Source organism: Apus apus, chromosome 13, assembly GCF_020740795.1.
Source record: "Apus apus isolate bApuApu2 chromosome 13, bApuApu2.pri.cur, whole genome shotgun sequence".
Taxonomy (NCBI): Eukaryota; Metazoa; Chordata; class Aves; order Apodiformes; family Apodidae; genus Apus; species Apus apus.
Genome location: NC_067294.1, coordinates 14,620,857 through 14,639,700, shown reverse-complemented (window position 1 = coordinate 14,639,700; position 18,844 = coordinate 14,620,857). Strand labels below are relative to the sequence as shown.

The window sequence follows — 18,844 nt, the reverse complement described above, 5'->3', positions numbered from 1 at the left end:
GGGCACAAAACACAGCGCTGGGAGGAGAGTCCGATGCAGAACATCAGAGCGGGCAGGGTGAGGTTCCTTCAAATTTGTTTTATTGCAGTAAAACCTCTAAAAGGTCGAGCTGTACAAAAAAAAAAAAAAGTCTAAACAGCATTATTTTAAGAATAACAGCACCTTACGCTGCGTTTGTTCTTATTTAAAATTCTATTTCCCAAAAAATACATTCCTAAATATACAAACTATACAATCTTGCCACTTTTAATGCTGGTTTCTGTGATGATAGAACTTTAACCTAAAAATCTTCAAAACATCCACATACTGACAAAAGCTCTAATATACAAATTTCTTGGTACCTTCATAATACCACATAAATAACTTCAAAACCCAAACTGCATTTGTAGAACTGTCTGGAAAGTAAATACTTTATGGTGATCACACGTCGTCCGCAGAGAGGGTTGGAATGTTTATCCTGGGCCGTGTGAAAAATGCCATTTTCTCTCTAAAAAAATAGATGATCAGTTGGTTAATGCAACAGAAGCCTTGCCAGAAATGTCCATCATCTGCACGAGAATTGATCCCACCAGCTGTCACCACACAGAGCAGCAGCACATCCTCTCACCTCTTATTTACACATCAGACAGGAGGTAGCCTTACAGCTCAACTCACAAAACTGATCTTGTCAAGAAGCCATTTCAGAAAGGCTTGGGTTTTTGGCTTTCTAGGCATGTTACTTGGGGCAGCAATTGGCTGCTTCTGTATTAAACAAAGGAGCTGGGAATTTGTTGCCAGGCAGGGAATGGTTTGGAATACTGTGGCTGCAGTGCTGCAGCTGGTTTCCCTGACTCTCAGGGCAATATACATGGATATAAAATCCAGAAGGTTTTGTTTAAGCAGAACAGTTAAGTACGAAGAATAGCTTTCCTCAGCAGCATCTTAGTCATCCACAGAAAAACCAAGGTAGCAGTGAATTTCCCCTCCCCTGACCCGTGCCCTGTAATCACCTGAATGACTGCACTTCCAGAGGCTCCTTCCGACTCTGTCCCCGCAGCCTGTGGACATCCTTGGCAGCAGCTCTCATCATTTTATCAGCCTTCAGCTCACACTTGTGTTCAGTTTTTTCCACCTAAACAAATCATGGAAGAGGTCTTTGTGTTTGCAGGAGGAACCATTTTATCCCAACTAATCTCCAAATACAGCAATATTTCAGCTGCAGGTCTAAGGGGTTTGGAAGCTGCTGACTCTGGAAATCACCTCACTTACCACCTACCCAGGCTTATTCCTGAAGCTTTACCTACCCTATCTGTAAACACATTCCTTTTAAAGCTCATGATTTTTTTAAATCCTCTCCAGAAAAAGTGATAATGCTATGAAAGACAACTTCCATAAAAGCAAATTTTAAAAATAGTGGTTTGTTGAAATTACTGGTGATGAGTTCTGTCTCCTCTGCATCCCTGCCCTGCAGCTCACAAGCTCTTAAAGCCAGAAAGTCTGCTATCACCTGACTTACCACTTCACATGCATAAGGTCCTACTCCAAAGCCAAGTACCACCCATGCACAAGTCTCATGCAGCCATTATTTCTCCTAGAAGCAGCAAGTGCCACGCCTGCCACCCCACTGGCCCTCACCCCTGTGGGAGGGCAGGCAGCGGCTCTGCAGTTTGCCACGCCTGAGGGCAGCCAGGACAGACACCCAAGGACTGCAGCTTCCTTCATCAATCCTGTGCTTGATGGAGTCCTAAGCAGAGGACATGAGTGACTGCGGTGCTAAGTGCATCTCCTGGCTGCCCAACAGCTTCTCACCTCACCAGAACCAAGCGCAGAGGCAGGCGTTACTCACTCGTTTTTCCACCAGCCTCAGCAGCAGGCGAAACCTCTCGTCATCCTTCACCCACTGTGGCAGCTCCTTTTCACCCTGACTTTGAGCTTGTTCCAACTGCTCCTTCAGCTCCTTCAGCACCGAGATCTCCTGAACCAGCCGATCGTGCCAGGTTTTTGAGGCCTGCAGGTCCAGCTCCAGGTCTAGTGAAGTGCGGATGAGACGCTCTGTTCCCAAGGACTTGACCGAGGGCTAGAAAAGAAGGGGTGCATGAACACAGGGATGGAAACTGTCCCAACCACTCCTCCACAAAGGGACAATTGCATCGCGAGACCCGTTTTTCCAACACTTCTCTTTGCACAAAGCATCTCTACTCGCCTTGCTTTCCAATTCATCTCAAGACAAACTGAAGCAAGTCTTGTAAGAGAAAGCTTTTGATTTTGGTGTTTCCAAATGAAACAAGTCCTGCTTGCACACCTTGCTCTTCAGTTCAATATGCCTCATCCTCAGGTGAATCCAAAATGCAGCAGAAAAACTTGTTTGTTTTTCCCAGTAACATATAATGTTACCTTCTGCTAGTTTCAAACACAAGCTGCCTCAAGAAAACCATCTCCTTAAGACCTCAGCATTGGTATCCTGAAGGAATTTCAGTGAGTGCCACCACAGTGGGCACAGGGTTCCATTTTGAGCCACTCCAACAGGGTCACCTGAGCATCTGAGACATCATTCTCTTCCCCAGCTCCTCACATTTATTAAAAGGACTTAAGAATCCCACAACAATAAACACAGAAAACCTGTTTGTGCTGCTTCTGCTCTGACAGGATGGAAATCACCAGGAACCACCCTCCTCAATGGCTTGTTCTAAACGAGCTCCAACTTAAAACGCTCCTGTCACATTCTGATGTATCAAGGAGAAGCAGCCTTGAGGGACTTCCCACGCACAAAGAAAAGCGGTGGCAATTGATTTATGTTTGCAAATTCTTCCTCTAAAACAGTGTCCTGGTTTTCACAAAGTGTCTGTGCTGGAGGAAAGCAGAAGTGTTGCTGTTTTTACCCGTTTCACTCGGACGCTCCGTCTCTCCATGGCGTTGCGGATGAAGGGGGGCTTTTTGGAGAGGGTTGAACTGTCACTGTCACTGCGATTCAGCTGAAAACAGAAGTTAAAAAACACATAGTTCTCACAAATTAAACACAAGCAGTGCATAACCACATTATTAGCCAGAGCAGGGGGCTCTGTAAGTGATTATAAGCAGTGATGGAAGAGAACTATGAGATGCTATGTCAGCTGCCACCCCCATCCAAGTACACAACATGCAATCCATTTGGCACAGCCAGATCCTGCCACAAGCCTTGAACTATGTCCCTTTTTGGGAACAGACTGCATGGAAAAAAACACAATAAGTTAGGGTATAACATGAAAATCTACCCTTCTCCTGTGCAAGTAAGTAGGCGGGCCAAAATAGTCTAGAAAAATAAGCTTTAAGTAATAAAGAAAAAAATTAATCACTCTTTCCTAACATCTGTAAAACATGGGATTGTTTTATTAGATCTTTTTCTTCAATCACCTGTTTTTTAAGCTAGTGGTGGAAGGGGTAAGTTTAGCTGTAAGCTGTCCCCCTGGGTTTCTCACCTTCAGAGCTGCCATGTTACACATACACAGCCTGCCTTCTTTTGTAATGGTCTCTAGACTCCAAAAAGAGCTCACCTCAGGTAGGGTTTAATTCCCTTTTCAGATCCTTCCCAAGCTGGGGGTGGGGGAGAACAGGCGTATGGGACCTGCATGTGCTGGGACACAGCACCTCTGCCACCCAGGCACAGGCCACTGCTGCCAATTAAATAAGGTTTGATTCTAGGGCAGCACCTGCCCCTGCACCACAGAAAACATGCACGTCAGCCCCGCCGGCACCAGCGCCTGCCCGCTGAGGACAGGTCATGCGTGATTAAACACAGTGCCTGCTTGTTTGCCAATTCAATTTAAAAGATGAGTTATTTATAGTTTAGACTGACCCTCAATCCAGGAAATAATTGTGGACAAACATTTCAAAGCAGTGGAAGTGACATCCTGAGCCTTTATGTGGCCTGTCCAGTAACCTTCAGACAAAGTACACTGGAGACACTCAAGCTTCCACCATTATTCTGATGAGCGTCAGGTACTTCCCATTTCTATCAAGCTTCCATGTTCACCTCATATAATGTCAGGTGGACACAGCTAACTCGGTTCAAGTTAGCACAGAACAGTCTTAATGCAGCAGGAAAGGGTTTGATCTGCAGCTGATTCATCACTGTCTCACAGTAGCCCTTCCAGGTTAGTGTGGGCATCTCAGCACGCTGCATGTACCCCAAACATTTGTGCACATACATACTTCATAAACTCATGCTTAATACTTAGTTCCAAGGAAGGACACTGCCTAGGAGGTGAGACAACTGAAGTCAAAAAGGGAGAGCAGAAAGCAACATCAAGCCTCTGTGAAAAATTCGGACTAAGTGAACATGCATTCACTAATGAAAAGCAGCATTTATAGTCCCATGTTGCATCCTCCTTACCCGACACACGTACTGACTTTGTGGTCCCGGTGAGAACGTTTTGGAGCGGATGATGGTGCTACCTCTGACAAACTGGCTTTGGGGTGGATTTGCTGCTCTTTTGTCCTTGGGACGAACCACAGTGGCAGACTGTGCGAGGCTCTCAGTGTTGGTCTCTTTATCCACCTGCAAGACAGACCTGCTGTGTAAACACGCCCCTGCCACCTCACCAGTGGCACACAGCCAGGCTAACAGCCCCCTGGGACACATCTCTGCTTTCAGTCCCAGAGGCATTGCATTCAAAACCAGACACTCCCCAGCCCTTTTCATGCAGGGTGTCCCAACACTTCACCCTGAACTCGGTAGCTTCCACACTGTGTCCCTCCCGAAGGGCCCTGCACCCCTTGGTCACACCAGGACAGGGCTGACTCCAGCCAGCTCTGCCTGCTGATCCACTGCTGCAGTGTGACCTGGCCAACTCTGCTCACACAGAACAGAGGGGATGATTTTAAAGCCCATTCCCTTACTTGCTGAGCCCTGCAGTGAAGATCCCAGTCACTGGATGTGCATGCACACGTTTGTTAAGACCACAACCACACTCAGAAGCAAACAAGCCCCAAAGCCACGGGGACATTAATGAAAACTGTTTTCATGAGCAGCAAAAAAGAAGGCATGAAATGATGCTGTATTACCTGTGTGACTAAATGGTCATGTAGAGTTATTTTAAAAGATTTCTGGTTAATAAACATTTAAACATCAAATATTTAATATTTAAAATAATATTGAACCAAGTAACAGCTGTAGCTTTGCTCAGCTCAACAGCAATCCAGTCAGCTGAGCAATGGGAAGTTTAACTCATCTTTCTGTTCCAAAGGCCCCTGAATTTACCTTCACTGCTATTTCCATGTGCAGCTGGGAATTCAGACTTTCTTCTGTCTCCCACAGCGATTTTCCAGCACAGAATTCTTCCTCCTCCTCTGCTTCATTTTCACTGATCTCATCCTGTTCCTCCTGGTCAGGAACAGACTCTTCATCTGGCCTGTTAAGAACAGCTTTGTTATTGAACTGGCCTATTGTGGACAACACTCTGGTTTCCTCCTGTAAGCTGCTGGGCAGAAACACCTCCCCAAGGCAGCCAGTTGCACCTGGCAGGTCCTGTAGCCACTGAGATGACACAACCACAGGATTATAAGGGAATAACTGAAACTGGAGTGAAGCTGCACTAGAAGGCAACCATTGCAGCCAGAACTTCACACTGATCTTGCTTCAAAAGAAGCAAACTGAGGGCTCAGCCATGTGGTCTGAGCTTAAGGTGAGAACAGCTTAAGGGGAGCTCTCAGGATGCCATTAATCTTAGTTTTAAAAGTGATGCTGAACAATATTGAAGCATTGATCCTTTTCAGCTGCTTTGAACTCACAGCTAACTTCTCCATCAAACCCACTGGTCAGGCTTGCTTTTTATTTCAAATGTTGAGCTTCATTAATAAAATCTGCAAACAGCAGCCAAAATTACTACTCAAGCACAGCCTTGCACCATACATTGGAGCTCTCAGGGACATCCACAGAACAAGTAACAAGATTAGTATAGTGCTATTATTTATCAGCTTTGGTCTCATGTCCCAAGCATAATCTCCAGAACTGAAGAAACAGGATTTTTCACAAAACCAGAAAGAGACAGAGGCATTTTCCCACCGCTCTGTATCATCTGTTTTTTTTCATCTGCACATGAATCCCCAAGCACCCTGATCATCCCACAATGGTGGGATGCTACCTACCAGCTCTCTCCACTAGTTAAAGTGCTTCTGCTTTCTTCCAGTTTCTTCTCCACAGCTTCCAGTTCAACAGCTGTCTGCTCCAAGAGTGCTGAGACAGAGTCCTGAGGACAGCAAGAGACTTCGCATGAAGATAAGACTCTGACAAACTGCAAAGCACCCAGCCCTTTGCGTCAGAACACCTCCAGCCAGCTCTCCTCTAGAGGCAGGAGAGTTGCAGTCTCTGCCCCAGCACTGAAGCAGCACACTGCACACACAGTGCTGGCTCAAGCCTGTGTGAGCCCGCCCAGCCCCCCACCCCAGTGACCCTCTGCAGGTGTGCAGCTGAGGCTGAGCACACTGGGTGTCACTCTGGTGCACAGGTAAGGCTGCCTCTTGGCTCACTTGGCAAGTTCAGTGCAGCAGGGTGAACTGTGCAGTGGGAAGAAAGGCAAGAGCTCACACATCACTTTCACTAGACCACATACCACATCCCTCAGCTTCATGAGGAGCAGATTTCAGTACTTAGCCCAGGATAAGGGCATATCTGTAATCGACATGTTAATTATTTTGCTGCACTTAATGGCATTTTCAAGTTATAAACATAAACACACCAGCCTTCACTTATACATGGCATCTACTGTAACAGCCCTTCAGCCACATAAACCCTCTCATTAGTACTGTTTAGAAGAGATTTGTTTGATGTAAGCAGTTGTTCTTACTGTTTTCTCAGTGCAGGCTACTTCAGAGTGAGTGTTTCCTTGTTTACTTTTCCTGTTTTGCTTCTGCAGATACTTATAACTAAGGAGATTATACCAACGGGTTGACTTCTCTCCAGATCTACATATTTCAGCAAGACTAATTTGTGCTCCACCCTGTTGAGAGGAAAAACACAGTTTAAGTGTAATACTAAAATGAACTACCAAGGAGAAATGAGAGTGAAAATCCAGGGCTGCCTGACTTTGGCAAGTTTGACAAAAAGAAAAATCACCCTCTTTATCCCCATTTCAGCAGCACTACCAGTCCTTTATGTTTAATTATTTTTAACACTGTCTACAGCTTCCAACCCAGGTAGCAAGTGTTTCACTGCAGCTCCAGAAGTATGAACAGCTAGGAGAAATTGCAGCCAGAGCTTCAAAGGAAAAGAGAAAGGAGCAGTTGATGCAGAATCTCTTTCAAGATATTTGCAAGGCTGAGAAAAATCACTGCCTGAGACGAAGGCAGTTTGTATATTCCTTTTTATATTCCATTCCTCATCATCTGCCTTAACATTTTTTACTGTGTTACATTTAGTCCACATCCTAATATATTCAAAACCAAAGTAAAACTTATCAGCAATGTCTTTAATCCACATCTGAGTGGACTCCATTGCACCAGCCCAGTCCAGCAGACTGCATGCTGAGCACACCTCCAAGGTTTCTGTAACTTAAGGGCTGCTTACGTCCCAGCTCCACACACCTACTCATGTTCTGGAGTACAACACTCCAGAAATAGTTCTATTAAAATCAGCTTGCTCAGGTAACACTGAGCAACAAAAAAAGCTCTTCGAACAATAGGGAGCAGCTGGCTATGGCACTACTAGCACTCAAAAACCCATATTCATGTGGATTTCAATAGTGTAGATTAATAGTGGGTTTCAAAAAAGTCCTTTAGAGATGATTAGTCTTCTACAGTGGCTTCCAAATTCCTCCAAACCCATTCTAAATTACAGAACAGCCTATGTTTCCAAAAGGAAGCAAAAAAGGTAGGGATTCACGAGAAACAGGTAGCAGGGAAATCTAGTAGGCTGACAAAGTCACCAGTAGCTCTGCAACAAAATATTGATCAAAGAGATTATTTCCCTGATCACAGCTGTTATTGCCAAGAGCACTATCTGGGAGAGATCATAAAGCTAAGAATTCCCAAGAAAACTTCCACAGAAATTACCATCCTTTGGGGTTTCAAATTTTGCGTCATTAAAAAGAGGAAACAAACAAAAAGATATTAAAACAAAGATTAATACTAACCAAACATTCCTCGAGGTGAGACTTGTCTACAGTGCAAACGTCGACTCTTAACGTCTTGTGGCGCAAGGCGGGGTGAGAGATGGACACCCAGAACAGCTCGTTGTAGACAAGACTGTCGGCAGCTTCCGCCGGGCGCGTGCGGAACAAGCAGCTTGTGCTCTCTGAGCAGGGCAGGACAGCCACACGAATGCTCCTGGTGAAAAAAGTGTTGCCATCAGCACTACCCTCCCAGTCTGCAGTTCCCTGCACTGCCACAGCTCCATAAATCTGCCAGCGAAACTCGTCCTGAGCACTGTGGACATGACTGCCCTACTCTGTTCTGTGGAGTATCAGTCAGCTAAGGAAAAAGGAACATCTCGTCACAACATCACACATGAAATGGTGTGAGCTGCTGTTAGTCACCCTTCTGAATCCTGAGATCAGACATCCTGGGATTATGTTTCACAGGGTGGTTTACGTCTGTGCAACCTGTCACACTGCTAACGTACTCACTAGGAGGTAGAAACACCTACACAAAGATGAATCAAAGTTTTTGTTCAGTACTCAGCTGAATTTTAAAAGCTCGTGCCTCAAACAAGTCTAGAAGAAGTTGTACATTTCCCACACCTGCCTTCATGCAGGTGTCCAAGGGTGAGCTCTGCAGCAGAACAAACGTCCCCTCTCTGGTCAATCCAGTTGCTCTGGGCACTGCTACAGTGAAGAACCTTGCTAGCTAGAGCTAACCCCAGGCAAGTCTTTTCCCAGCAAATACAGACTTTTGAGGAAAACACTGCACTGTGGGTGCAGCCTGTGGGTTTAACAGCACATAAATTTTGCCATAGATAAAGTGTAGAAGCATTTCAAAAAGGGTAAATTTTTAAGAGTATGAAAAAAGAAAACCCAACATCTATTTAATTCCCACTGGAATCTAATACAAGTACTTCCTTCAAGTGTTTATTTCACTCACTTACACTTTTTGATCTTGTTGTAACAGCAGTGCTGCAACATTACTCAGCTGGATGACCAGGATGGCAAATTGTTTATTTTTGTCATCATATCTGAATTGGAAAGACACAAAAAAGCCATTATTACTAGAGAAGTCTGCCCTGGGCTCCATGAATGAGAATTCCACATTTCATTAACACAAACAATCAACATTAATACTTTACAAACAAGACAAAACTATAAGGGGACCATGGCTTGCCTACAGTTTAAAACAAAAGCAGTTTCATATTACATGAGGTTTTGCTACCAGAACAAGCAGAACTTAGACCAGTCCAGAACATCCAGAACTTAGGAATACAGACACAATAAGCTACAGATCTGACCTAATACACATTGCTTCTCCAGGGGTCTAGCTAAATTGCTGCACTGTAACTAGAACCTTTTGAAAGGCCTTAGGTAATGACTATAATAAAGTTACAATTAGAAATACCTGAAATACAACAGTGAAGGTATTATGGGTAACCATAATTTTCTGTTGATGGCCATGACAGGAGAGTTTTGCACTTTTTTCCTCAAATCATAAATAAGCTTCCACTAATCATTAAAGGAAGATGCCTCTGTGGTGACCTTCTTACACCTTACCCACTGCTTGTAGGATTCAGAGTGGTCAATGATTATGATTGTCATTTACTCTCAGTAGTTTTTCCCCCACAAGCTGCACACTAAAGGAGGCTGCAAGCCAGCAAAAGGCTTTCTCCAGCCCAGCACTGTCTGTGCTGGTTTGCCCTCTCATACCACACTATTATCAGCTGATTTCCACTGACATGAAACAGGGTAACTGGGCCAAGAACCTCCTGGGGTTGAGTGTAATTCTCAGTTACGCTACAAGGAGGGCATTAGTTAATACTAATAGCACAGGATGAACAGGATAAAAAATAGAACAGAAAGCACTAGCTTTTAAATTCCATATTTCTTTCTTTCCCTGGAAGGAAAATCCAGTAAAAATGTGTAGCACTTACCTCATTGCAATTTGCACTTTAGCTGTCCCAACTGTTTCTGTATCATCACTGTCAAACACCATCACTTCTGACACACATGGTCTGAAAGAAAGCAAAGACAACTAAGGACTTGCTTTCCCTCTTACTGAAGTGCTAGCATTTAGGTGATACAAGAAGTTTTCCCTTCCACTCAGGGGTTGGGTATATAGACTTTGTAAAATTAGCAGCTAAAAGGAAGCCCATTTAAGAAGTGCAATCAACCTTAGAGGTATGTATCACAGTGCTTATCAGCAGAAAGTCATCTGCCTTCCCCCTTCACTGCCAAAAAAAGCCACACAAAAGACTGCAAAAATAAGGCAGTGGGGGATTTTTAAAGGGTTCCCTTGACTGGATTTCAGTAAATACAGCTGACTGCCCAGCAACAGAAATAAGACTTAACAACTGCAATCCTGTCCTGCATCATGACAGCAAAAAATCTCAAGTTTTATTAGATTTAAGACATTCCTTTGTTTCTTCAAGCAATCAAACTGCCCTAAGCACATTAGAAGTGACAGAGTACACTGACTGGTCTTCCTTGAAACAGCTACCTGCATCATTTCCCTCCCAATGTACTCCTCCTCCTCCAAAGCTTTATGCACTGGAAGTCCCCAAAACTACATTCATTGTCTAGCTGACTCAGAGCAGAGGTTATCCTGTAGCACATGAAAACAGGATTAACATTTTTCTCTACTAAGTATTTTCCATATTACTTACCACTCCCTTGCACTTCATTACATTTCAGCTACAGAGGACAAACATATTTCTCATCCTACCTCACCACTTATCACAGGCATCAGTGTGACACTATAGGCATTGCAAAGGCTGGTAAGTCAACTACCCAAAAATCAAACATGCAAGTGTGCATGGGACACCTTCTATAACTGTCACACACTATCCCTCCTCCCCTCTCCCACTGAGGGGACACAGGGGCCCTAAGACACCCAACTATCTGGGCTTGAGCCCAGGCCTATGTTACAGGAGCACTGCAGTTTCTTGTCAATGTGATTAATGCTGTAAACATAAGAAATTACTCATTTATCTAGAGAATTAATGAAGATAATGAACAAAGGGGAAGAATATGAGATGAGCAATTTTTCAGCCTTACAGTTGTTTCTTGCAACAAATGACCTCATAATTCACCTCAATGCTAATAAAACCAGTAGAAAACCCCATGTTAGGTGCAGCCAAGCCAGGCATCAATAAGATCAGTACTTTCCAGTGAGCTTTTTGTCAGACTACCTCAGATAACTTTAGCAAGCAGCAAGGGAGGCCCAGAAACCCAGCAAGAGCAGTGAGGCCCAGCTCTGGCTATAAGCTCTGCACTTAGGGGGAGAAGTCCTGCAGGAATCACCTCCTGGACCCAAGCACTCTGAAACTGCTCTGCAGCACGTGCACATCCATGAGGCAGTTCAACGTGCTTCTGCTGTCTTCCTTAAACATCGCAAAGTCCTCTCAGGCTGACTGAGGGCTGTCATTGACACCAGAAGGGCTTACTGACAGGAGGGGAACTTCACACCTGCCAGATGGCTCTGCTATTCCTGTCACAGCAGCCATCACAGCTTACCAGCACCTTCACAAACAGACCAGCTGCTCAAGCACTCCTGTCAGCTTGCTTTCAGCTACTTCTACTATGGGAAGCACGGGCCACTTTTGATCATCACATTCAACCTGCTCATAAGGTTTTTTTCAGAAACATTAAGAAATCCAAGATTGAGAAGTCAGCCACTGAATTACAAAATAGTTCCTAGCCAGCGATATTCCAGCTGACTCCTGTGTGCAAGGTGGAGTCATTGGCTTCTTCCTAGGGAGAGATCTGGTGTCTACCTTTGAACAGTCGCCTCATACACCCCGCTATCTCCAGCAACAGATTCATCAGACACTGCAGCGGACACACACGCCACCTTCAGTGTCGTCCCTCCAGCTGTATTTATACCTATCAGAAAAGCACAGAGGAAAAGCAAAAACAGGTGTTAATGAAAACAAACTGTCTGGATTAGGAGCAGCTTTTTTTCTTATCCTCCCCTTGAATTGCCTTTTTTTCCCCCACCAAAGTAATGTTAAGCAACAGCACGTTTCTGGAGATGGAGAGGACACAGGTAGGGCAGGCTGTGCTCAACAGCCACCATCAAGTTAGTGCTTCAGGAACGTGCCCAACTGCCCTGGGCAACAAGAGGCTCCTGGGCAACCAGAGGAACAGCCTGCATGGTGGAGGTGAGAGCAGGGCTTCACTGCACAGTCAACGCCCACTGAATACTTGGGTCCTGCAGTAGTGTAACCACAGGCTGAGGCTACACCCTGATTGTGCCCAGTCTATTACAACAGGCCAGCCCCAGCAGGGAGGTACCTGTGGCAAGATGGGCAAGAAGATGTGCAGAAGAACAACTTCTAAATTCTAGTGAAATTATAAATATGAGCCAACGAAGCAGCTCCTACTGCAAGTCACCCTTAAGCAAGTAGTATGCCTTCTGGTCCTGGCTGCCCAGTGAGTAGCAGGCTGGGCAAACACTACAGCCCAAGGTCTGGCCAGGTATGGGTTATGTGGAGGGGTATCTAATGCCTGGAGAGCTTATACCTAGTTTAGCTTCAAGGATGGGGAACAGCAAAAGATCACCACCTGCCTACCCCTAAACCCAAAAGGTTAGTGTACACAGGACAGAAGGTAGGTCCAGAGAGATGAGGTTAACTAGTTAAATATGGAGAGAAAGAGAGATTATAGGATTTAAAATAGCAGCCACATGCAGGAATGCAGGGAAAAGGATATAGGGAAGAGAAACAGAGGAAGGTGAAGCCAGAAGTTTTGCACAGAGGTGTTATCTTACATAGATTTCTTGGGCTACAAAACAGAGAAAGACACACCCTGGAAACCTCCAAATTCCACACCTTTTCACTTGAACCATCACACTTCTGCAGAAAAATGCTTCAGCTGAGAGTCTGGAGAACTGCCTGCCAAGGTGACTAAGGACATAGCTAGCTCTTAGCTCTCCCTCCCTGTCAGGCCTTTGGAAGACCTGCTCCAGGAGTTCGGTTTTTTTGTTTGGGTTTTTCGGTTGTTGGGGTTTTTTTGTTGTTGTTGTTTGTTTTTGTGGTTTGTTTTTGTTTGTTTGCTTGGGTTTTGTTTGTTTGGTTTGTTTTGCAGTCTTAAAAAGTCATTTAGAGAATTAAAAACAGCTTTGAAAAAACATTGGTGCAAAAATGTGCAAGCACAGCACAGGGTTATGGAATAATATAAGGACTTGTTCTACAATCAACAGTAGAGGGTGCCACAGGTAACACCAAAACTTTGAGTGCACATGTGCAGTTTGGACCCATTTATCCATGTATTTTTTGACACCACCACCAAATGGTATTTTTCATCTTAGTATTCCCATGGAACTGCTGGACAGAAATAAATGTCCAGACCTTTTCTCCATAGGCCAAACCAGATGACTAAAAGTTACCATCTGTAACACAACAGACCAGCCATTAGCTGAAACAAATGGATCCCCCTAATATTGGCATTCACAGTTTAATCCATCCTCCTCTTCTGCTACGTGTGAGGACCTGGCCCCAGCTGCACTCTGGGTCACAGGCTATGCTGGAGCTTTGTGGGCAGGGTCAAAACTATGTTTTTTTTTTCCCCAGTGCTGCTTTGTACCTACTCCTGGTTCTAACATGAAAGTAATTTCTTCCCCGCTGGCTGGCTTTCTAGATCAAGTGGGTTGAGTTTTACACACCACTCCAGGAATCCCTTTGCATGAAGCTTGCTCACAGGGAAGGACAAGGCAGGTTGGTCTCCACACTCTTAAACTCTTTCTCCTTCAATCACCAATACCATCTAGTCATTTCAACCCAGAAAGCCTTCATGTTTGACCAGTCCATCAGAGCACCCTGAGGTGAAGGGGCATGGATGCAGAGGGTGCACAAAACCCAGCAGTGATGTGGGTATCTGTTTGTATAGCAGAATGCTATAGTGTACACCTAATAAAGATGAACTGTTCCCAGAAAAGGATTCATCATGCAGCCAACCTGTACCTGACTTTTCTTGCAAATGACTTGGAAGTTCAGCCCTGAAACTCTTACACACATACACACACACACACAGAATTTGCAACTTTCATGTGGCAAATTAACACAAAATTTGGATTTCTGGTTTTAAGCCAGAAGTTTTGAAAGAGGTATCCCACTAAAATCAAAGTTTATGGGAGAGTTCAGAACTGACTCAGCTCTCTTCTATATTTCAAAACAGGCAGAACACACTTCCTATGTTTTTGCACCATTTTTTTTACTCATATCAAGAATTTTAAGTTTGCTGTTCACTTCCTGCTGTTTTCCTTTCCATGGGCTCTCCTGGACACACCATGACCAGGCCTTGAAGGGCCATGTCCAGCACTGTCCTCACATCCACACCATCTCCTCAGAGAATGCCAGACTTCCAGATTCCAGGTTTTGCTACTAGTTTCATATAAATCGCTCAGGTAGCCCTTAGGTGAGAGAGGAACCCTTTTTTCAGCCTCAAAGGCAGCAGAGGTTCTGTTCTAACAGAAAAAAAAAAAGCAAATCCCTCAGATACATAGATGAGACTGCTCTACTTACAGGAACACGTGAGCATGCTTTGCCCATGAGGCCAAGCACTGACCACCCCAGATCCAGCCACCGTGTTTCAAGTGTTACACTGAACCCCCTCCAAAATGCCTGAGGAGTAAAATCTCATCTCGTTATTACCCTGAAATAAACTACTTATGGTGATTATTTTGTCTGCTGACTGGCTAACAGCAATAATCACTTAATCTGCTTAACACCTGAGCTTTCACTTTAACAACCTTGACAAATCTTGAAGAGCTAAAAGGTTAACACTAATCAGTGCCCAGTTCTAATAAGAATAATTAGTGTTTCCTACTGAAATGCATAATACCTCTTGCTTGCAGGAAAATGGCAGCTCAAATGGGAAGACCTGCACTCCTGTCTTTTATTGTATTTTAAATAATGTCAGCCTTCCCAACGTGGAAGGCAGTGATAACATGGTGCTAGTTCCCTCTGTTCACATAGGCTCTTTTATAATCCTATGAAAAACAGAAACAAATTGCACTGCTGGTTCATACAACTACAGCTTGCAAGCTCATGTTGCTTTTGAAACTCTTCTTCCCTGCAGTTACAAATCCAGATGTTTCACTCCTCTCCACTGGACTTACCCCAACTACAGTCCCAAGGGCTTCAGAGAGGCCCTAGCCTGAGTGCCCTGCCTGCTTTCCATCCACTTCAGCACAGCCACCATTTTAAGAGGACAAACTCTTCCCACCCACCAATAAGCCATATGCATGTATGAGAACATCTACTGTCTCTAGATGTCTTATTTTATCATGCTCACAATCTAAACACGTTTTTGTTGCTAAGAGACCATCCCCCTCAAAACAGCAGAAGTTCAGCACAGCCTTAACATGTCTGCTCAGCTGAAGTTAATAAATTCATTGCCACTGATGTACTGGGAACCAGAGCAAGATCTTATACATTCTGAGGTAGTGGGGAAGGATTTTTATTATCATTTGTTAACAATTAAGCTAAATGGCTTTCCCAGCTTTTCACAAAAGCTCAGCCAAAAAGTTTTTGTCACTAAGGCACTATGTGCCTCCCAGACCCGAAACACTAGCTGACATTCTGAATAGTTCAGTGACAAAATAAACCAGGAATCCCACCACAATCATTTATATTTGCACAGGAAATCCCTGTAATTTGTGCATATAAGTACACCTGAAATGCACCTAGATTTGTCTTCTGCAAGAGCCTTCAGATCAGCAGCATTTTTTGTGTACCAATTAAAACACCAACCCTTTCTCCCAACCCAGACAGAACACGCAGCTGAATACATTTTTCAACACAAAGATATCAAGGTGACTCACAGCTTTTTAAATACTTCCCTCTCAATGCTTTATAAACTACATCAAAAAATCAATGCATGCATGTGCATACAAATAGTTTGTTACCATACCTTGACCTAGATGTTTATCTCCTGCTCTAGGCTCTTCTAGTCTACAGTTGCCACTCCCAGTGTTCAAGGTGAGTTCCGAGAGATTTGTACTTATCTCTGCATCATCAAAATCCATATGGCTTGAAAAGGCATCACCACTTAGGAGTGGGTCTATCACCAGTGGAGAGCAAGGTGGAGATGGAGAAGAGAGAGATGACCTTGGAGATAGGGATGTCATGGATTTTGGAGTACCAGACAATGATCTCAGGGCCTGTATGCGACTGGTGGTGTCTGCTTTGCGAGTCTTCGCTACTTCATTTTCATGTATAGTGGTGATACAGCCTGATGGTCTAAATCCAGTGGCTCCTTCTAAGAGCAAGTCAAGCTTGCTTTGATAGTCTGAGTCCAACTGCTCCAACTGCTCCAGGTGCTCAAAGTAGAGATCAGTGAAACTGGCTGAGGTGGATGAATCCTGGCTGGAGGTGGCAAGAGATCCTCTGCTAGATGCAAGAGAACCAGGGCTGCTGCTCGAGGAGAGGGAAAGCATGCTGGTGGAGAGACTGAAGGAAACAAGTCAGAAAACCATTATACTGTATCCCCTGCTTTCTCAGGAAAACACTGCAATGCCAGCAAATCTCTAAGCCAACATTTGGTACATTTTGCTGTGTTAGCTCAGGCCAGACGCGTTAGTCCCCGCAACAATCCAGAGCCACAGTTTACCCACCAGAAAAGCTGGGTCACTTTTCAGGAAAATTCGTATCATTTGTACACATTTTCTACTCACCATATCAACTTCCTAAGGGGCTTCTTTAGCCAAAACAACTCTACTGAGTATTTTCAAATCAATTAAAATTAGTGACAACATTCTCCTACCACATCTGTCTGTAAAAAAAATATAAACCTATGGTTCCTGTTAATCTCCAAAGCAAACCACAAAAACCAGCAAAGCCCATGCAAGAAGCTGAAGTTATTGTAACAAACTGTCTGACCATATGGAAATTATCTTCCATTTGCTTCAATCTTGGAACGACAGCCAAAAGGCAGCATCAGGGCTGCCTGGAACTGGCCCTCACAGCTGACAACAGTCAGGAGTTACCAGAAAACTGGCAGGATTCACCTACGTGAAAAATTGCAACAGAGAATGCAGGGCCAGGAGAGCAAGGGAAAGACTTGGGGCTGGGCTGTGAAATCAGTTCCCACAAATTATTTATCCCTGGAGATCTCGATTCAGAACATAACTGACAGCAACATTAATTTTAAGCAGGTGCTGAATAGGAGTCTGCTCAGATGTGAAAGCTCAGAGACCCCAGCACACACTTCTCTGCACAGAAGACCAAGAAATTCTCCAGTACCAACTACAACATACACTATCCCTAGAAATCCCATTTAAATCAACACTCCTGCTCCAAATATTAAATACCTTGCTCGTTACTGACTGTTTAAAGACCCTCTACCTTCACTTCAGATATAGATTAGTTATTGGAAACTTTCTGCATATGTATATAGGGCTTAACTTTCCCCACTGAAAAACAAGGAGCATGTTAGTTAGCCTAATAATCCCTTATTTATTATTTATGGAGTAAAAGCTAGAAGCTGCATTTGTATCACTATGCCCATGACTTTATGAGAAAAAGGCAAGTATGGAGAATTTAGCACAATTTTGTCTTCTTTTTTGCCCAAAATGTCTTCTGCATTTGTATGGCAGATGTGCACTGCATCACCTTTGTTCAAAAAAGCTATGGGGGAAACATAACTGAAAAATGATAGATGTTTTTGCATTTTGGCAATATCTATAGATCTGGTGAGGACTAATAAATTTACAGCTTTTCAGTATTTCACTCTAGAAAGGGAGGGCTTTTTAATTAATCTTTTTCCTATCAAAAAACTGAGCTCAGCTTCTTTGTGCATACCTTTGAATGCCAGACATTTTGCATTATGGGGTTAATAACAAATGCTTATTCTTATGAAGGAGCATGCCAAGAACACTGGGCACATAGTTAGGAAGAAATTAGTTTCACATGCTTCTGGGTCACCTCAAAAGATCCCTAATCAGCTAGATGAAATGAAAATATGATGCATTTCCACTGCATAAGAGCATTACAGACAGCTCTTCTCCATGGTAGCTTATTTACATGTCAGTCTTGCACTATGATTTCTTTGCAGTCTTTTCGGTGTCATCTTCACAAAATGAAACAGAATCCAAGTGGAGCAGAAGCTACAAACAGAGTAAATTCAGTACACGCTGACAGGAAAAACCTCAACAAACAAAAATCCCACCAAACTCTCTTCCTAAACAAAAAAGATAAAAATGCAGTTTTAGCTAATGATTGTTTGGCCTTACTGCCTGCAGTCACACGTTTGTCTGGAAACTGTCATCGTAAGCTCTTCCAAAACTACAGCCTGAACAACCACACCACATTACAAATGCAGAAACATTTCTACATAACATATGAAAGGCAAAGCAACAGCACACTTGGAATTAGAGAAATATTATCGTGACATTCATACATTAACGTGTAGTTGCATTTCCAAGGTTCACTTCACTAGCTGTGAGTGTTCAGCTGCCTTTAATGTGCCTCAGTAATTCAAACCCCATAAATCTCAGCTATGCTTTTTCACTTAAATGCGTTATGTCCAAAATAGAAGAGACTGTGCAATCTCCTTCTGTTGTCAGGCACCACCACCAGGTTATTTGTTCTGTTCTAAAGCATCCATCTAAACTGAGTGGGATGTATAATCCTCGAGGCTTCTCTTTCCATTGACTTCACAGGGGTCTTAAGTCACCACGATAACTGAAAGGCCTTTTAGACCTCTCAGTGGGGAGCTGAAATTGCTGGCAGGGAAAGGCAGCCACTCCA

The 18,844-nt window shown here is 43.9% G+C and overlaps 1 protein-coding gene across 1 annotated transcript in view; it reads right to left on the bottom strand.

The window, feature by feature from the left end:
• Window positions 1-63: 63 nt before the first annotated feature.
• The window catches only part of WWC1 (WW and C2 domain containing 1), a 71,535-nt gene continuing 52,754 nt past the window's right edge, over window positions 64-18,844 (bottom strand). Inside the window, exons 11-23 of the mRNA XM_051631306.1 lie at window positions 16,008-16,546; window positions 11,870-11,978; window positions 10,028-10,108; window positions 9,035-9,121; window positions 8,085-8,277; window positions 6,801-6,953; window positions 6,103-6,203; window positions 5,216-5,366; window positions 4,349-4,513; window positions 2,859-2,951; window positions 1,826-2,056; window positions 990-1,111; window positions 64-487 (exon numbers count right to left, since the gene is read on the bottom strand). Of these exons, the coding sequence (XP_051487266.1) occupies window positions 421-487; window positions 990-1,111; window positions 1,826-2,056; window positions 2,859-2,951; window positions 4,349-4,513; window positions 5,216-5,366; window positions 6,103-6,203; window positions 6,801-6,953; window positions 8,085-8,277; window positions 9,035-9,121; window positions 10,028-10,108; window positions 11,870-11,978; window positions 16,008-16,546 (2,092 nt within the window). The 3' untranslated portion in view covers window positions 64-420. The remainder of the gene's footprint in view (window positions 488-989; window positions 1,112-1,825; window positions 2,057-2,858; window positions 2,952-4,348; window positions 4,514-5,215; window positions 5,367-6,102; window positions 6,204-6,800; window positions 6,954-8,084; window positions 8,278-9,034; window positions 9,122-10,027; window positions 10,109-11,869; window positions 11,979-16,007; window positions 16,547-18,844) is intronic.